This window comes from Micropterus salmoides, unplaced genomic scaffold (genome assembly GCF_014851395.1).
Source record: "Micropterus salmoides isolate LMB-PRFRI ecotype aquatic unplaced genomic scaffold, ASM1485139v1 Ms_hic_scaffold_13, whole genome shotgun sequence".
Lineage (NCBI taxonomy): Eukaryota > Metazoa > Chordata > Actinopteri > Centrarchiformes > Centrarchidae > Micropterus > Micropterus salmoides.
In genome coordinates, this window is record NW_024040374.1 from 8,885,348 (window position 1) to 8,901,845 (window position 16,498).

Genomic DNA, 16,498 nt, shown 5'->3' on the forward strand with positions numbered 1-16,498 from the left:
GCCAATTTCGAGGTCTGTTTGGGCTTTTATCAATGTAGTCACGACTTTTGTAGGACCCTTGAGGAGGATGACTGCAATGTTTCGCTAATGAGAAAATATCCATAGTTCTTGTCACTTCAAAGCCAATCCATGGCAAACTGTAAAAAGAAGTTCCCAGAGAACCTTTCAGTCCTGTGTGCGCGTGTCTGTGTTGTATATGTATGAGTTCGGAAAGATGAGGGCGAGATCAAAGCTTCCCCGAGAGGATTCCGGATTATCCTCCCACTGAGGGAAAGAACCAGAAGCAGGGAGGTAGGACGCAAGAAAAGCGGAAAATAAATAAATAAATAAGAGAGGCAGCTCTTTATATAATAGCTCACTGCATAATATATAAAGAAACCAGAAACGGCGGGGGATTTCTCTGCAATGTGTTGAAGAGCTATGCTTCTCCAGAGGCTGAAAAAAAAGCCTCAGGGCGCGCACACACAGCAACCTACAAATGCTATTAACTGCAGTTAAGCAGATTCTGATGCTGACATGTCACATGCATGTTTTACACACTCATACCCATATGTTTCTGAATGAGTGTGTTATTGCCAGTGTGTATTTGATTTTATTGTTCATTCAGGGGCAGAAGGGAAGCCTCTTTACCCCCTACTGACACCATGACACTAGAGGAAGATTAGCGTCTTAGAGCCCTGTAGGTATCTCTTTCTCACATACTGCATATCCTTATTTTGTTATTTTACTCATTCACTCCTTCCCATCCTCAAGCATCTTTCCTAATCTCTTTTTCTCTGTCAAAAAATATGATGAATTTTAACCTTCTATGGTACATTCTTTTTTAATTGCCGCTGTTGTGAATGCTTAAAATTGCTACAATTGTCAAGTAAAGCTTGAATCCGCTCAGTAGTCTTTCATGTCTAAATGTTTTTGCCTTAAATCATCAGCTATTTTCATCTGAGGTGGTTCAGAATGAAGTTGTGCCTTTGAGCCACTAGTGGGTGCCCTATGCTCAGTCTGTTGTAGAGCATCCTGCTCAATGTTAAAGAGCATTGACCCCTTAACCCTGCAGTGACAAATGTACAACTTGACTTACGGATAAATCTGTTTAAATCCTCTTTTTTAATATAAAAACATGAAAACAATGGTTAGAAAGCCTTTCATGTAATCTAAATTTACAATGATGAGGGTGTAAAAGTTTTGAAAAGCAAAGCAGTTACACTGTGAGGTCACACTTTTTAACCTGACCATTGTGTTTCATTTAGCTACTCTTAGAAGCTTAAATAAAAGTAAATAATAATTCATATGTTTCTTCTTTACTATCTTAATTTTCAGATTTAAATCAGTTTATCAATTTAATCTCGTATTTACTGCATGCAACATAGCGGTTTGTGCAGTGACTTTTTTCTTCAGCAGCAAACCTGCAGTGTTTGCGGTTTATCTCCCCCTTGTTTTAGCAAAAACATGACGCAGGGCGGTATCATCGGCGCTATGGCAAAGACTCTGAGTGACAACTCCGTAAAGATCAGGGAACCTTCATACGTATGAACCATGCGTATGTTGGGTGAAGCTACAGACAACTCAGAGACGGCCTGGCAGCCTCTCACTTCCTCTGACTCACTCACTCATGCTAATGTGTGTCTGAATGAGAGAGAGAGAGTGTATTCGTGTGTCTCTGAATCTATGCAGTAAGATGTATTTTAAAAAGAACGGTCAGCTTTAAGAACAAGCGTCAGAAATGGAGGGAGAGTTAAAAGTAAGCAAGCAATTTCTCAATTGAGTGATTCATTCCCATCACTCCCGGCTGTTCAAGGTCTCAGCAGAGTCAGATGTTAACAGGCTGCAAAGCTGTGCTCACTTGAGTTTTGGTTGCTTTGAAAGCAGAAAGCACCCCCATGTAAAATACCACAGGGGCAATATTACACCAAGACTTGATTTTAAAAGCCCAAGAAACAAGACAACACTCCACTCGATGAATGCTGAAACTCTATAGAAAGCAACACTTTATAATGTTGACAAAAGTAATGGCATGTAAACCCCTAACTTTGGGGGGGGGGGGATTACTTTACCCTCTACCCTGAACAAACCAACCACTGAGCAGCATTTAACCACACTGCCACTAGCTCTCTCTTTCTCCTCAGATGACTTTTTGTACTATGCTTAGAAACACCACTTATTAGGGATGCACTGAAATGAAAATTCTTGGCCGAAGCTGAAACCGAATATAATGAAAAAATTTGCCGAATACTGAACAACGAACAAGTACATTCACATTTTTTCCATTTATTTTGCCTTTTTTTTAACCATTGCATAAATTAAATAGTCAACATGTGCGTTTTACTTAAGTGTTTCCCACAGGATTTGGAGAGACTAGTGTGGGTGGGACCGAGGCCCAAGAGGGTCTGGTAATGTAAATGACATGTGTTCATTAACTTTTAACACATGTGCTTTTGTTGCCTTTTCTAAGAAGTCAGCCACAGATGGAGTAGATGTGCTAGGAGACAATTCAGCAGAACAGTGTCTGCAAACAGCAATTTTTGCGTCTTTCTGTGACACTTTAACATTCTTCCACACTGCCGACATGTCAACATAATTGTTCAGTAAAATTTAATTGGTCTTTTGACTTATTAGGCTGAACACAGAAAGTGCTTTTTTTGCCGATTAATTTCGGTGGCCGAACATTCGGTGCATCCCTACCACTTATCACCTGCCTGGGCCTCAGGTGACTAAAATCCACATTAATTTTGATTAACTCAATCCCTTCCCTATGTTTTAACAACAGTAAAATCTTCTACAGACTAGAGAAAGGTGTTAAATTAAGTACAGATTACTATCACCTATAGTTTACCTAAAAACTTGAGAGGAACAAAACGGAGTCTGCATTTAACAGTCTTTAGTATTCCCACATCGTCCTTCACTCTCGACACACTGGGATAAAAGTTAACTAATGCCACAAACTCAAGTTGTAACTGAGCCGACGGACACCCTAAAAATCCAGAGATAGAAATGCTATCTATGACCAGCACTGAACTGAACTTTGATCACCAGGTCAAATAGTGAAGAAAGGAGTGTTAATACAAATTTGTGAATTTGTGTTTTTAGTTTCAACACATCTAAATTCAGCATCGTATGGAAGAATGCACAGCAGAAGGGTTCTCAAAAACAATAAATGCAACACTGCCTCTTGCATAAACCTCTGAAAATATGTGCATAAATATATAATAATAAAACAATAAATACAAAAGTAACTAATAAAAAAGCATATAGCTTTCAACATTAAACATACACTCCAGTACTGTACATCTACAGTAACTAAACATATGCTTTAAAAAGGAAGAAAACTCTAAAGCACGCATACAGCATTCGAACAAGGAAATATGTTTAAAGTCCTCTGAAGATAACAACTTTAAACAATACCAAAGGACAAGATCCATTGAAACTTTGTGTTTCAAAAGACTAACTACAGCAATTGAAATTCACACCATCTTAAGCAAACCACAAAATTTTAGCCACACAAAGAATCCCACAGTCCATTAAGATACCACAAATGCAAACTCTTTGAATTGAATAACAAATAAATCCCAAGAAAACTCACCTTTCTCCAACCATTTAGCTTCCCTATTTTCCTCTCTTTCTTGTCAAAGCAGCAGGCTCCCATGGTGCTGTGTGTAGAGTGCAGAGCAGAGCGGGGCTGCCGTCCGTTAAAGTGGCTGTCTCAGTCTGACTACAGCATGAGTAAAAGAATCAAGCCTTGGCTCTCTGACGCTGGGAAACGCCACAGCACTAGTGACTCACTTTGGGCTGCGATGTCTGACTAGGCTTTACCTCACACCCTGTGTATGTGGAGCAATGACTTTGCGTGTGTGTGTGTGTGTGTGTGTGTGTGTGTGTGCAGGAGAGAGAGACCTCTCCCTCATACACACTCCCTTATGGGGGTAGTCCCGCCTCTAGCCTCTTGTTGTTCTTCTTGCTTGCTGTTCACTACTCCTGCAGCCAGCCCAGCATTCGCAGCTCTGAGGTTTACACTGTCAATATCAAACAAATCATTCGAATGACTAAAACTCTTCCTGTTTTGATGAACACCATGGATTTCCTTGAACTTCAACTACAGCGAAACTTAATCAGGCGTAGTTTTTTTCCCCTAGCAGATAAAATCTATTCAGTTTAAAGTTTAATGGCCAAAAGCAGAGGAGTAGTTTATGTTTCAAGAGTCCTTGAGTTTACAAAAAGGTGTAAAAGTACAAACTGTTTCTCTCTCAAGGTGAAGAGGACTCTGCAGCCTCAAGCAGGCATATGAGTTTTGTGTTTGATAACTGTTTTGTTAACACAACATCTGTAGTATCGAGCAAAGGCCCATCAGCAACTGTGCTAAACCAACAGGTTTCAAACACAGCTGTAACTAACTAACAGTTATTTTAACATTGTTTTAATCCGCTTTTTTAATCTTATTATTTTCTTGATTTATCGATTCTAAGTTTTGGCTATAAAATGACAAACTGAAAAATGCCAACTTTGGGGAATTTGGGAATGTCTTTAAACCTTTTTTAGAGCTGCAACTGCAACAAGGTGGCTAGCATTAAGCATTGGAGGGATTCAGCTATGGCCTACATTTTTCAGCCTCAGTTTCACGCAGACTCGGATGAGGAGTCTTATTTTGCACCAGCAGATGTACCAGAATGGTACCAAGCAATATTTAACCTAGTAAGTGTGAATTAGTGGTTGTGAAACAAAAAATAGTACCTGCTGTGATGTTAGTTATTTCGTAGTAATAATCCAAAAACTGCACACTCTACCATGTTTGCTGCCAAAAACTGCACACTCTACCATGTTTGCTGTCAAAACTTTCACTACGCTTGTGCAAACTCTCGCTTTGCACTGGAGGTTTTAGGTTTCTTTGCTGGTGACATTTGCTAGACAGCAGTTAGCTTTCAACTTTGTTACCTACCAAATCTAGCTAGCCAGGGGAATGTTTGAATCTCAGATTTTAGGGAAGTGTACAAACGTCTCCCCTTCAGTAGAGGCAAGTGAAAACACCTCTCTAGTGACTAACTGCACAGATACAACATTTCTGTGCAAAGAAAATTTGTATTACCCCCTTGAACAAGTCAGTAAAGTCAAGGGGAACACAAACATAAGTGAAAAAAAGTCCAATATTTTGAAGAGGTTTTGGACTGTTTGTGGGACAAAAAAATATAATGAAGGGAATTTTTCTGATGTTTTATAGATCAAACCAAAGATCAAGAAAACAACCAGCAGATTAATCAATAATGAAAATAATCATTAGTTGCCGTGTCTTGTTTTGTCCAGCTGACAGTCCAAATCCTAAAAATATAAAACACTGTTTATAGAGCTGAAATGTCTTCAGCTTGCTTGTTTTATCTATCAAGCCATCAAAACTCAAAGATATATACGATATGCAATGATATAAAACATGATAAAATCTTCACATTTGAGAAACTGGAAGCAGTAACCATTTGTTATTTTTGCTTGATAAATGACAAGTAATGGGTCACCAAAATGTTTCTGTCAATTGATTAATGAATTACTCAACGTATGATTTCAGTCCTATTTTCAAATAACAGAAGGTCTGCAGCCTTGATACAGAAGAATATTCAGACTCACAACAGGCCTTGACCTGTCTACGTCAGCCATACATAACGAGGGCAGTCACCTACTGTGAGTCCTCAGCAGCGGCCCCCTGCACTTCACCTTGGAGGTAGAGCAGCAGCTTATCAAATTTCGCCTCTCCCGTACTCATGTTTCATACTCTGCCGCAGCTTGAATAACAGTTTTTCCATCCTAAATACAACAGGTAGTCGGGGTCACATTAGCTGATTGGCATGTTCTTGTTAATAAAACCAGGTCGAGTGTAATGCCCCACATGACAAAGAGGCAGCAGTTGTGTAATGTTTTAGTTTACTGTAAAAACAAGGCCAGGTGTAAAATAGGCTCAATATCATTAGGATTAACCCATTGTTAATATGAACACACAGCCACATAACGCACTCAAACACATGTACACAGAAAGAGTTCATGCGTACAAGATAGACCTGTTTGATGGAGGATCCTTATCAGTATCTCATTCACAGATGGTTACGTGTCAGGACACATTCACCTACCCACCAAAGTTATGTCAATGATAGAGGGTCATAATACACAATAAGCACATTGTGCCACCTGGTGTGCTCCACTGGAAATCCTTTATGTCCAGTACTCTTTATTACCGGCTCAGTTTTTAAAGAAACAAATCTGAAGTTACATAATTCTTAAAGGTTCACATTTTAAGAAGTTCTTCTAACTTAAATTAAAATATACACTCGATTTTTTATGTTGTTACATTGTGTTCCAGTCTGACTGTCTTGGCAGGGTTAGGGTTAAGTCTAATACAGTATTTTCTGGAATAGCATAGTATAGAACTGTCTCTTCAAAATCTCTTAGCTGGGATATTTTGGAATTTCCCAAATTGGGAAGGCTCCTGAAATCAATCACTTGCAGATAATCTCTGGCTCAATCCTGCCATTTTTACTGTGATTGCAAAAGTGCTAAAATTACAGTGAGTGAGATAAGACTATTTCATCCCGCAATTCCACAATGAGGGTTGCTATAAACCAGCAGCATTACCACATTTAGGCATATTGAGTGCCTCTTTCTGCTGTAATAGACATACTAAGTATTTTGTCTACTCTGTCACCCTGTTGCCTTATATCCATGTCTAAATGTCTGTTTATTTAAATGGTTAGCAGTATTTATTCTGTGATTCAGTCATCCTCATGTGTCTTAACTGAAACCAGTCCAGCTGACTGTTAGACACACTGTTAAGCTGATGATACACAGAGCAACTTTTAGAGCAATCGTGCAGGGCAACGTTGCCATCAGTGATAATGAGTAAAAGATTACTACCGTAATCCCCTTCACCCACCATTCCGCCACCCACCCCGCACCACTCCTATCTGTTCAAAGCATAGCCACTAGCAAGACTGCCCAGCAACATTGCTCAAAAAGTTGCCCCGTGTACCATCAGCTTTAGTGTGTCCAGATGACGACAGCATTGGGATAAATAAACACCACCACTAACCATCCAAACGAGTATGATGGGATGTCTATTGTCGTCTGGAGAGAGCAGGGGATCAGGAAGGAGACAGGAAGAGAGAGTCACTCTGCGCAGGAGTCTGCATGGATCCCTCACACACACAAATGTTCTCTCTCTTCCTCTCTAGTTTATTGTGTTTGACCCACTGCGGGATCCCTTACATCCTGTTGTCCAGTTTTATGAGAAATGACAAGCTTATCCTCTTGGCTCACTTGACAAACTGTTTTCAGGCTCTTGCGCAGCCGCTACTCAGCCTATGAAAGAGCATTTCACTGCCACAAACAAAGCATATAAACAAGTGTTCAGTATTGAAAGTTTTGCGTCAACAAAATAGCTGAACTCTATCTGGCGCTCAGTCATTTCAATGAAAATTGCTTTTCTATGCTCTCGGAAAGTTTTACAAAACTACAACTTTCATGGATTAAACATTCATAATAGAATTTTATAATTGACATTGTTTACAATTGAAGGTATCATTTCAACAGTTTTACAGACGTCTCTTTTAAAGGGGCAATATGTAGTTTTCAGTGGGCACTAGCGGTGCGGGATTGCAACCCGGCGTGTGCTTGTACATGTGCTTGAGCCATAGACTTCTCATGAGCGAGCATAATCCGAAACACAACCGCTTTCATGCAGAGATCTCGCAATAAATGCGGAAACACCGGCATGCCAACTGTGGCTTTTCTCCAGACATGTTCAGGCTCTGTTACTTCAACATACCCGGCTCAGAGGCAGATCAACATCGGCTCCGTACCTTTCATAGAGCACAGCGAACTGACATATTGGTACAAAACTCCCAGAATAAAGGCAGTGTGTCAGCAGCTATAGACAGACGGAAACTCAGGTAAACTCCCACTACAACGTTACAGTAATATTTTTGTCATCTTGAGGTTGAATTAATCCATGCTTGTTACATGATAATGTTACATTTACTGCATTTAGCCGACGTGTTACAATCGGCGTTAGCTTGCCTTTCTGCTTTTCACTAACGTTACTACCTGTGTATCTTTCACCGGAAGCTCAGCAATGTGAGCACAGCTAAATGTATTGGATGATAAGAAAACAGTTAGTGAGCTAGAGTGATTATAAATGAGATTGTTGCCACACTATATAACAGTTAGACAATAAGTTACAATACTGTAGTGGATGGGCCTTCCTCTGAGTGTTGTTCCGGTGCCATTTTGTTGCAGTATTGTATATTATGTAGGTCATGTTAGTTGAATGAGAGGTGGAGAAGCTGTATACCTGAGTATCGGTAAAACAACAAAAAATCTAAATTGAAAGTTAGGAAACATACAGTGGCAGGTCCGAAGTAAAATGTAACATAGCTGACTGCCCTGCTAGCATCAGTATAGGCTAGTAAAACAAACCACTACACATTTGCTTTGTACCGTTACATCCTTTCTTGCAGGGTAAATCAACACTTTGACATATTAACGGTGGTACACAGAATAGTAATATGGGTTGCGTTAGCCAACGAATTAATGACTCTTTTTGCACAGGCGTGTGCATTATTTCTGTGAGTGAGGCTACAGCCCATTGACAACAAGGCAGTTAAAAAATTGATTTATAAAGAAGTGATTTCATAGAAAAATTACATATAGCCGCTTTAATGACTGTTAATGGGGAAACTGCTTTTTGGATTTTTTGTAGCAGTACCACGAGCGGCCACTGGGATAAATTTGAAGCAAGGTTGGCACTTTATCCAGGTCTCTTAATCAATCCCTCCAGGATTTTGAGATGTTGCGATCACAACAATTAATGCAATTTCAACAAATCCAAATTGAAACTTTCATCTGTATTTTTTCTGCTGCAAAATCTGTCCTTTTAGGCCGCAACAATCACTAAGAAGGCCCGTGAAATCCTGGAGGGACTGCTTAATATATCCATGGTTTTAGTGCATGATTGTATTTGCCCCAGTGGCCAACTGTGATACTACAATAAAAACTGCTGGCAAAAAACCCAAACAGCAAGCTATAATTACTCTTTGTATTCGGACTTTTTAAACCAAGAATAATTCATATTTGAACTTTATTTAAACTTTCCCAGAGCCAGGAAACACTATTTCGATGTGCATGACATCATCTCAATGTAAAGTCTGTGGACCGATAGGGGCCAAGCAGACGGGCATTTGTGCGTTAATAATGTTTATTGGGCCACACAGCCAGAAACAAAAGATAACCAGGAAGAGACTTACTTTTGGGTTCTTACGTTGGATGAGCAACACATTCACTCTTATATATAAACTTCAGGAATCAGTACCTAGAGTAAGTTTAAAAAAAATCAAGAGATCTAAAAGATAGGTTAAATATTGCTTGGTACCATTATCTGTCATGCTCTGTCAAGTTCCTAGTTCTTATAAAAAGAAGCAGGAACTAAACTTGGATGCACAACACACACAATCAGTGACACAGAAGAAACCGAATAACCAGTGGACAGTGAAAAGTTGCTTGATGGGAATGACTGAAAGAGGGCAAAACAAAAAACCCCCACAAGAGACACCAATCCACTTTTGGCAGTTTCACAGCATCCAAAGCTGATTTTTGACAATTTCTGAAAGTTCAGATAGCTGTTTCAGTGCCACCATCAGGACGTTTGTTCCTATAATATAGTCTGCATCATAGTGAATGATATTCGATAGAAATGGGTGTAATTTCAGTAATGACAGGACTTATCATGCAGCACAGGGTTGACTGGCCACTGCAACCCTACAGCTGCCACTTGAACATGTGAACATGATCAGACACGGAGTTACCGTACACAGACAGCAGAATCAAGTGAAATAAAACAGTAATATGTATTAAACCTTAAAACCATGACAAATATTGATGTGTATCATATCAAGTAAGTAATATGGTTAAGGAGTTGCTTAAAAAAAGAACCAGGAACTGAACCTTGGTGCACATCACACACCATCAATGACGCAGAAGAAACAGAATAACCAGTGGACAGTGAAAAGTTGTTCGACAGGAAAGATGAAAAAGGGGGCCACAGCAGGCCAAGACACAAAAAGCAACACCTCTCTTTTTAAGACTATTTCTGCACAAAGAGAATAATAAGGTTTAGGCAGAAAATCAGCTGATAAGTAACATCCAGTCATATTCACACAGGCGGACTTGTGACAACACTGCTTAACCGCTGCAGCCTCCTCTACCAAACCAGCCTCTTCCTTACTGTACATGTTCAGAGTTTTGATACTTTGACTTTGCGAAGGTCATGATATATTCAGGCTATATGAAGGATTAGTGCTCCTTGCAGAGTCCCTTGCTGCTCAGATTTGAAAGCTCCCCGAAAGAGCAGAGCCTTTTCTGATTAAATATTGGCAATAAATAGAATATTGTTCAATAAAGGTTTCTTTGATTGAAACAGTAGAGACAACTTTAGTCTTCTGCCCTTGAACATTTTCTCCACTAATGATTACACAGCATGAAAAAATGCTAATAGAAAAAGATGCAGCCTCTCCTCCTACCTTGTTGGAGGCCATGTCACTGACAGATCGGTAGGTCTGGATGGTCTCCAGCTGGTCCAGACACCAGTCCAACTCCTCCATCGTCTCCATGGCCAGCTTCTGGTACGCCTCATCTGTCAACAAGCAGCCGGCACACAAAGACACACAGTCAGAACAGACGGTGCACATGGAGCCGGAGCACTGCCCAGCCACTCCCAGGCAACATCCAGCAACAGGCCCCGCTCGGGTCGTCTGTTGCTGCTGTTGTTGAGGAGGTGAAATGGCTATAGGTGGCACCTGGCTGCAGTGCTCCTTCATCATGAGGAGGTGTAGCTGTGGCGAGTTGGTGGGACTCGCAGTTGCCAGCAGAGTAGAGCGGAGTAAAACCTACAGTAGGACCTGAGCTCGCTCTCACACACTCAACTTTTCTCTCTGTGCATATGTGTGTGACGCTACCACCACAAACACACAAACACACTCACACACACACACACACACACACACAATCTGAGGCCCTCAACTCATTTACATAAAGTCAACCCCTAGAGCAGGAAACCAGATACCCCACACAGACGCACTTTACCCCACCTCACAGGAAGCAAACAGACACTCTAAATCTGCACATACACACACATAAGCTTTTGTCATGCCAAAACCAAACTTTTCTGTTAACTATTCATTTTCTAATACACACATACTTAATCAGTGTTGCTTGTTTGTGTAAGTTCAGTGTACGGTAAGCACATCTGATAGAATGTTTTTTTTGGCCAATAGCTGAGAAACAAACTTGGTAATGGGCCTTGCTATCTCTGATGGGGTCCCACATGACAATATGCAGGATGTTTTAATGAGTCTACACAGAGTTGACAATGTGTCATTTTGGTCTTCTGCAAAAAAAAAAGAAGATAACAGCTGCTCTAAAGACCCGTGTGGTTATTGTTTTGCAGTGTGTATGTAGTACACAACCACAGGGCATACACAAATGTAGCCCAGACATAAAATTACAAGAACTGGCTTGGATATTAATTTTATCAGAACTGAATAATATTTCCAAAAGGTTTGGCAACAGTCAGGGTGTGTATGCTATTGTGTGATAATGCCTTATGTAATTTATTGTATTGGTTCATTGTCTGACTTTGTAAAGCATTTGGCAACTGATTTTTAACTGACTATTCCACTGAAATGATTTTTGTTGTGTGTATTATTACAAAACAAGTTTTATGGTTATTGAATTTAGTTATCGGGCTGCAACTACTGATTATTTTCATAATCAATTAATCAGCCAATTTTTTTTCATTAGATTCATCTTTTAGTCAAAAAGGTCAGAAAATTGTGAAAAAATTTGATGTCTTCAAATGTCGTGTTGCACTTTTCATGCAAAAAATGCAGCATAATATGATTGTAGTGCAGCAAAAGTAAAACATAAAAATAAAATTTAAACATAACGCTATTAAATTAAATTATAGGAGTTTGACACACTGTTTGGCATGTCATGCTACTATGTATTTAAGCCAGGGGGAAATTCATACTGACCAGTTACGGTCAGTATGATTATCAATTTAGTGAGGGACTTATTATTTACACTAGTAGATTGCGTACGACCAGATACATAGAAAAAGAAGAGAGGGAGTGTGTTGAATGTACTGAAATATTCTTTCATGATCCTTGCAATATTGGAAAGCAGAGAGGGTGTGTGATGAGGTTCCTGATTAGGCTATACTGACACACACACACACCCCAACACGTACGTCTGCTGCCTGTGCATTGTGTATACTCCGGGTCTCCTAGCTGCAAAGCACAACATGGCAGCAGGGTGTGCACTGTGGAGACCTTAGCGTGGCCACGTAGAATGTGTCCCCTGCTCTGATCTTCTTACCATCAAAGACATGAGCCTGTTTGCTCTCCCAAACATGAGAGGCACCTGGCAATCTGCCCAGAGCCTTCCCTCACTCTGGTGAGGTGAATGAGAGAAAGAGGGTGTGTGTGTGTGTGTGTGTGTGTGTGTGTGTGTGTGTGTGTGTGTGTGTGTTTGTTTAGTTAACTCCACAAGCATCTGATCTGAAAATGACTTGCACTCATTTGAGATGTTTCTTTCCCGTATTCCCAACACTTTTGAGGTGTTTTTTTTTTTCAGTTTTCTCATTTGAACTTTTAAACCCTGCTTAGACAGAAAGTAACATAGGTGATCTTAGGTAATGTATGTTTTATAGACTTAATGTTGACCTCCTTTAAAATTAAAAAGGGATTATGAAACAACCATATTTTTATCCTGTGCAGTAATGATAAAAAGTAATTCAGTATCCAGGACATAGACTGTACCATAAACTTCAATAAAAGGCCAAGCTCTGATTAAGGCAGCTTAGAACACACATACAAATATAATATAATAAATGTAATATATTTAAACTTTTGTCAATAGGGGCATGCTACACATCATTAGATTCTCTACAATTCAATCGTTCAGTTCATTTTACAAAAGCCAAGAGCAAAGTATAATAATGTACTGGCATGGTAAACAACAGACAAAAGAATGTGGTCACTCCCTCCCTTTTGAAGCAGTCACAAAGTCTGAATATGTGTTCATTCCTTAATTATTTATATTCCGTTAGGCTAAGGGTCCACCGATCAAGAATCAAAACATTTTTTCATAAATGCTCAAAAAAATATCAGGTTTTTTGACAAAAAGTGAAAGGTGTAAATGACTGTGTAAATAGAAACATAAAATCACAAAGCTTATAAGAAGAAAATACTACTTCTCACTTGATTTATTACTTCAGTAAACACTTCCTAATGTGTTTATGGTCTCAATCTATAGTTTCAAGTCTTCTTTAATACAGCATGCTGTGCATTTAGCAAATGATAATCCCAATTAGGATAAAATTGTGGTAAAAACAGTGTAAATTTAACTAGCCATGAACTTGTTTTTGGGTGTTTTCAGTGCTGGCTGTACTAAAAGATACTCCAAGGCAGCGATTGGCAAATAAGTCTGGCATCGGGCCAAATTTTTTTCAATCCGTCATATGGCGGGCCATTGAAAGTCAAATTATTTCAAATCATGTGCACGTTTAGCTCAGTCGGTACTCTGCGGGGCTCCCGGTAAGTAGGTTATAAAATCGATTCCAGCTAACTGCAGATATATTTTTCTCCCTTGTTAAACAAATTGAATTGAACTGATTACACGTTTACTCACGACTTTTTCAGAGGTGTGTCAAGCAGGCCGGAGACTCTTTTATATGTTCTTCAGAACTCTTAAGACTCACTTAAGAAGAAGTGATTGTGTGAGTAACTGTAGCTGTCATGACTAAGATCTATTTCAGCACCAGCTGTTATCAATTTATTTATTTTTTATTTTTCTGCTATCAAAGCAATCTAGCTGCTTCTTGATTACTGCTGCGACATTCAGATGGTAGTATTTGGCGTAAACAACAAGAAAGCATGATATTTTCTTGGAACACTTTGTGCCCCTTAATACCAACATCGTTTCAATACGACAGCCTTCCTGTGTATTGTTGCTCACCATGTCCATCCCTTTATGACCACAGTGTACCCATCTTCTGATGGCAACAGGATAATGCACCATGTCACAAAGTTAAAATCATCTCAAACTGGTTCTTGAATATGACAATGAGTTCATTGTACTGCAATGGCCTCCACAGTCACCAGATCTCAATCCAACAGAGCTTTGGGATGTGGTGGAACGGAGATTCGCATAATGGATGTGCATCCGACAAATCTGCACCAACTGTGTGATGCTATTATGTCAATATGAACCAAAGTCTCTGACCTTGTTGAAAGTATGCCATGAAGAATTAAGGCAGTTCTGAAGGGAAAAGGGGGTCCACCCGGTACTATCAACGTGTACCTAATTAAGTGGCCAGTGAGTGTATATATACAGTCTATGCAAGAGACAGATTTAAGTTGTTGTTTTTTTTCATTTTTGTGTCAGAGAATTTTATTTATTGATTACAGTAAGGATTTCAAAAAATATAACAAAAAGATTTCTGAAATAAATTGCCTACCCCAGCTTTAAAATTCTGCACTGCTTATGAAAAGCTAATCCATTCAGCAGTTTTAATCAGTTAACTGGGTCAGTGTTGTATATGAATTCAACAATAACGGCACAGTGTTTTTGATCCCTTTTGCAACAGATAATGTAGTTTTTGACCTCTTGTACATTAACACTGTGGAGCTTGTTTTTTTATGACTGTGTCCCTGTTTTGTTTGTCTCACACAAATACAAGCATGTAATGTGATGCACTGTCCTGCCAATGGTTTCACACCATTCCACTGATATACAGGTGCTGGTCATATAATTAGAATATCATCAAAAAGTTGATTTATTTCAGTAATTCCATTCAAAAAGTGAAACTTGTATAATGTATACATTCATTCCACACAGACTGATATATATCAAGTGTTCATTCCTTTTAATTTTGATGATTATAACTGACAACTAATGAAAAACCCAAAATCAGTATCTCAGAAAATTTGAATACTGTGAAAAGGTTCAATATTGAAGACACCTGGTGTCACACCCTAATCAGCTAATTAGCTCAAAACACCTGCAAAGGCCTTTAAATTGTCTCTCAGTCTAGTTCTGTAGGCTACACAATCATGGGGAAGACTACTGACTTGACAGCTGTCCAAAAGACGACCATTGACACCTTGCACAAGGAGGGCAAGACACAAAAGGTCATTGCTAAAGAGGCTGGCTGTTCACAGAGCTCTGTGTCCAAGCACATTAATAGAGAGGCGAAGGGAAGGAAAAGATGTGGTAGAAAAAAGTGTACAAGCAATAGGGATAACCGCACCCTGGAGAGGATTGTGAAACAAAACCCATTCAAAAATGTGGGGGAGATTCACAAAGAGTGGACTGCAGCTGGAGTGCTTCAAAAAACCACCACGCACAGACATATGCAAGACATGGGTTTCAGCTGTGGCATTCCTTGTGTCAAGCCACTCTTGAACAAGACACAGTGTCAGAAGCGTCTCACCTGGGCTAAAGACAAAAAGGACTGGACTGCTGCTGAGTGGTCCAAAGTTATGTTCTCTGATGAAAGTAAATTTTGCATTTCCTTTGGAAATCAAGGTCCCAGAGTCTGGAGGAAGAGAGGAGAGGCACAGAATCCACGTTGCTTGAAGTCCAGTGTAAAGTTTCCACAGTCAGTGATGGTTTGGGGTGCCAAGTCATCTGCTGGTGTTAGTCCACTGTGTTTTCTGAGGTCCAAGGTCAACGCAGCCATCTACCAGGAAGTTTTAGAGCACTTCATGCTTCCTGCTGCTGACCAACTTTATGGAGATGCAGATTTCATTTTCCAACAGGACTTGGCACCTGCATACAGTGCCAAAGCTACCAGTACCTGGTTTAAGGACCATGGTATCCCTGTTCTTAATTGGCCAGCAAACTCGCCTGACCTTAACCGTATAGAAAATCTATGGGGTATTGTGAAGAGGAAGATGCGATACGCCAGACCCAACAATGCTGAAGAGCTGAAGGCCACTATCAGAGCAACCTGGGCTCTCATAACACCTGAGCAGTGCCACAGACTGATCGGCTCCATGCCACGCCGCATTGCTGCAGTAATTCAGGCAAAAGGAGCCCCAACTAAGTATTGAGTGCTGTACATGCTCATACTTTTCATTTGGCCAATCCTTTTTTTGAATTGGTCTTAAGTAATATTAAAATTTTCTGAGATACTGAATTTGGGATTTTCATTAGTTGTCAGTTTTAATCATCACAATTAAATGAAATAAACATTTGAAATATATCAGTCTGTGTGTAATGAATGAATATAATATCCAAGTTTCAATTTTTGAATGGAATTACTGAAATAAATCAACTTTTTGATGATATTCTAATTATATGACCAGCACCTGTATAGGTGATAGGCCATAACAACAACTACTAAGCCTGATGGGCACTGTGGTATTTAGAAGCATTTGCCAAACCAAGCTGACAGAAGAATATGACTTCTCAA

The 16,498-nt window shown here is 39.6% G+C and overlaps 1 protein-coding gene across 4 annotated transcripts in view; it reads right to left on the bottom strand.

Moving 5' to 3' along the window:
* Nucleotides 1-16,498, bottom strand: part of pde4ba (phosphodiesterase 4B, cAMP-specific a) — a 198,296-nt gene that overhangs the window by 11,327 nt on the left and 170,471 nt on the right. For 3 of the 4 annotated variants that reach the window (XM_038715354.1, XM_038715355.1, XM_038715356.1), the window contains one exon: nucleotides 10,542-10,654. In XM_038715354.1, the coding sequence (XP_038571282.1) occupies nucleotides 10,542-10,654 (113 nt within the window). Of the gene's footprint in view, nucleotides 1-3,577; nucleotides 3,842-10,541; nucleotides 10,655-16,498 lie in introns of those variants that run through there. The other variant, XM_038715357.1, reaches the window with a different exon arrangement.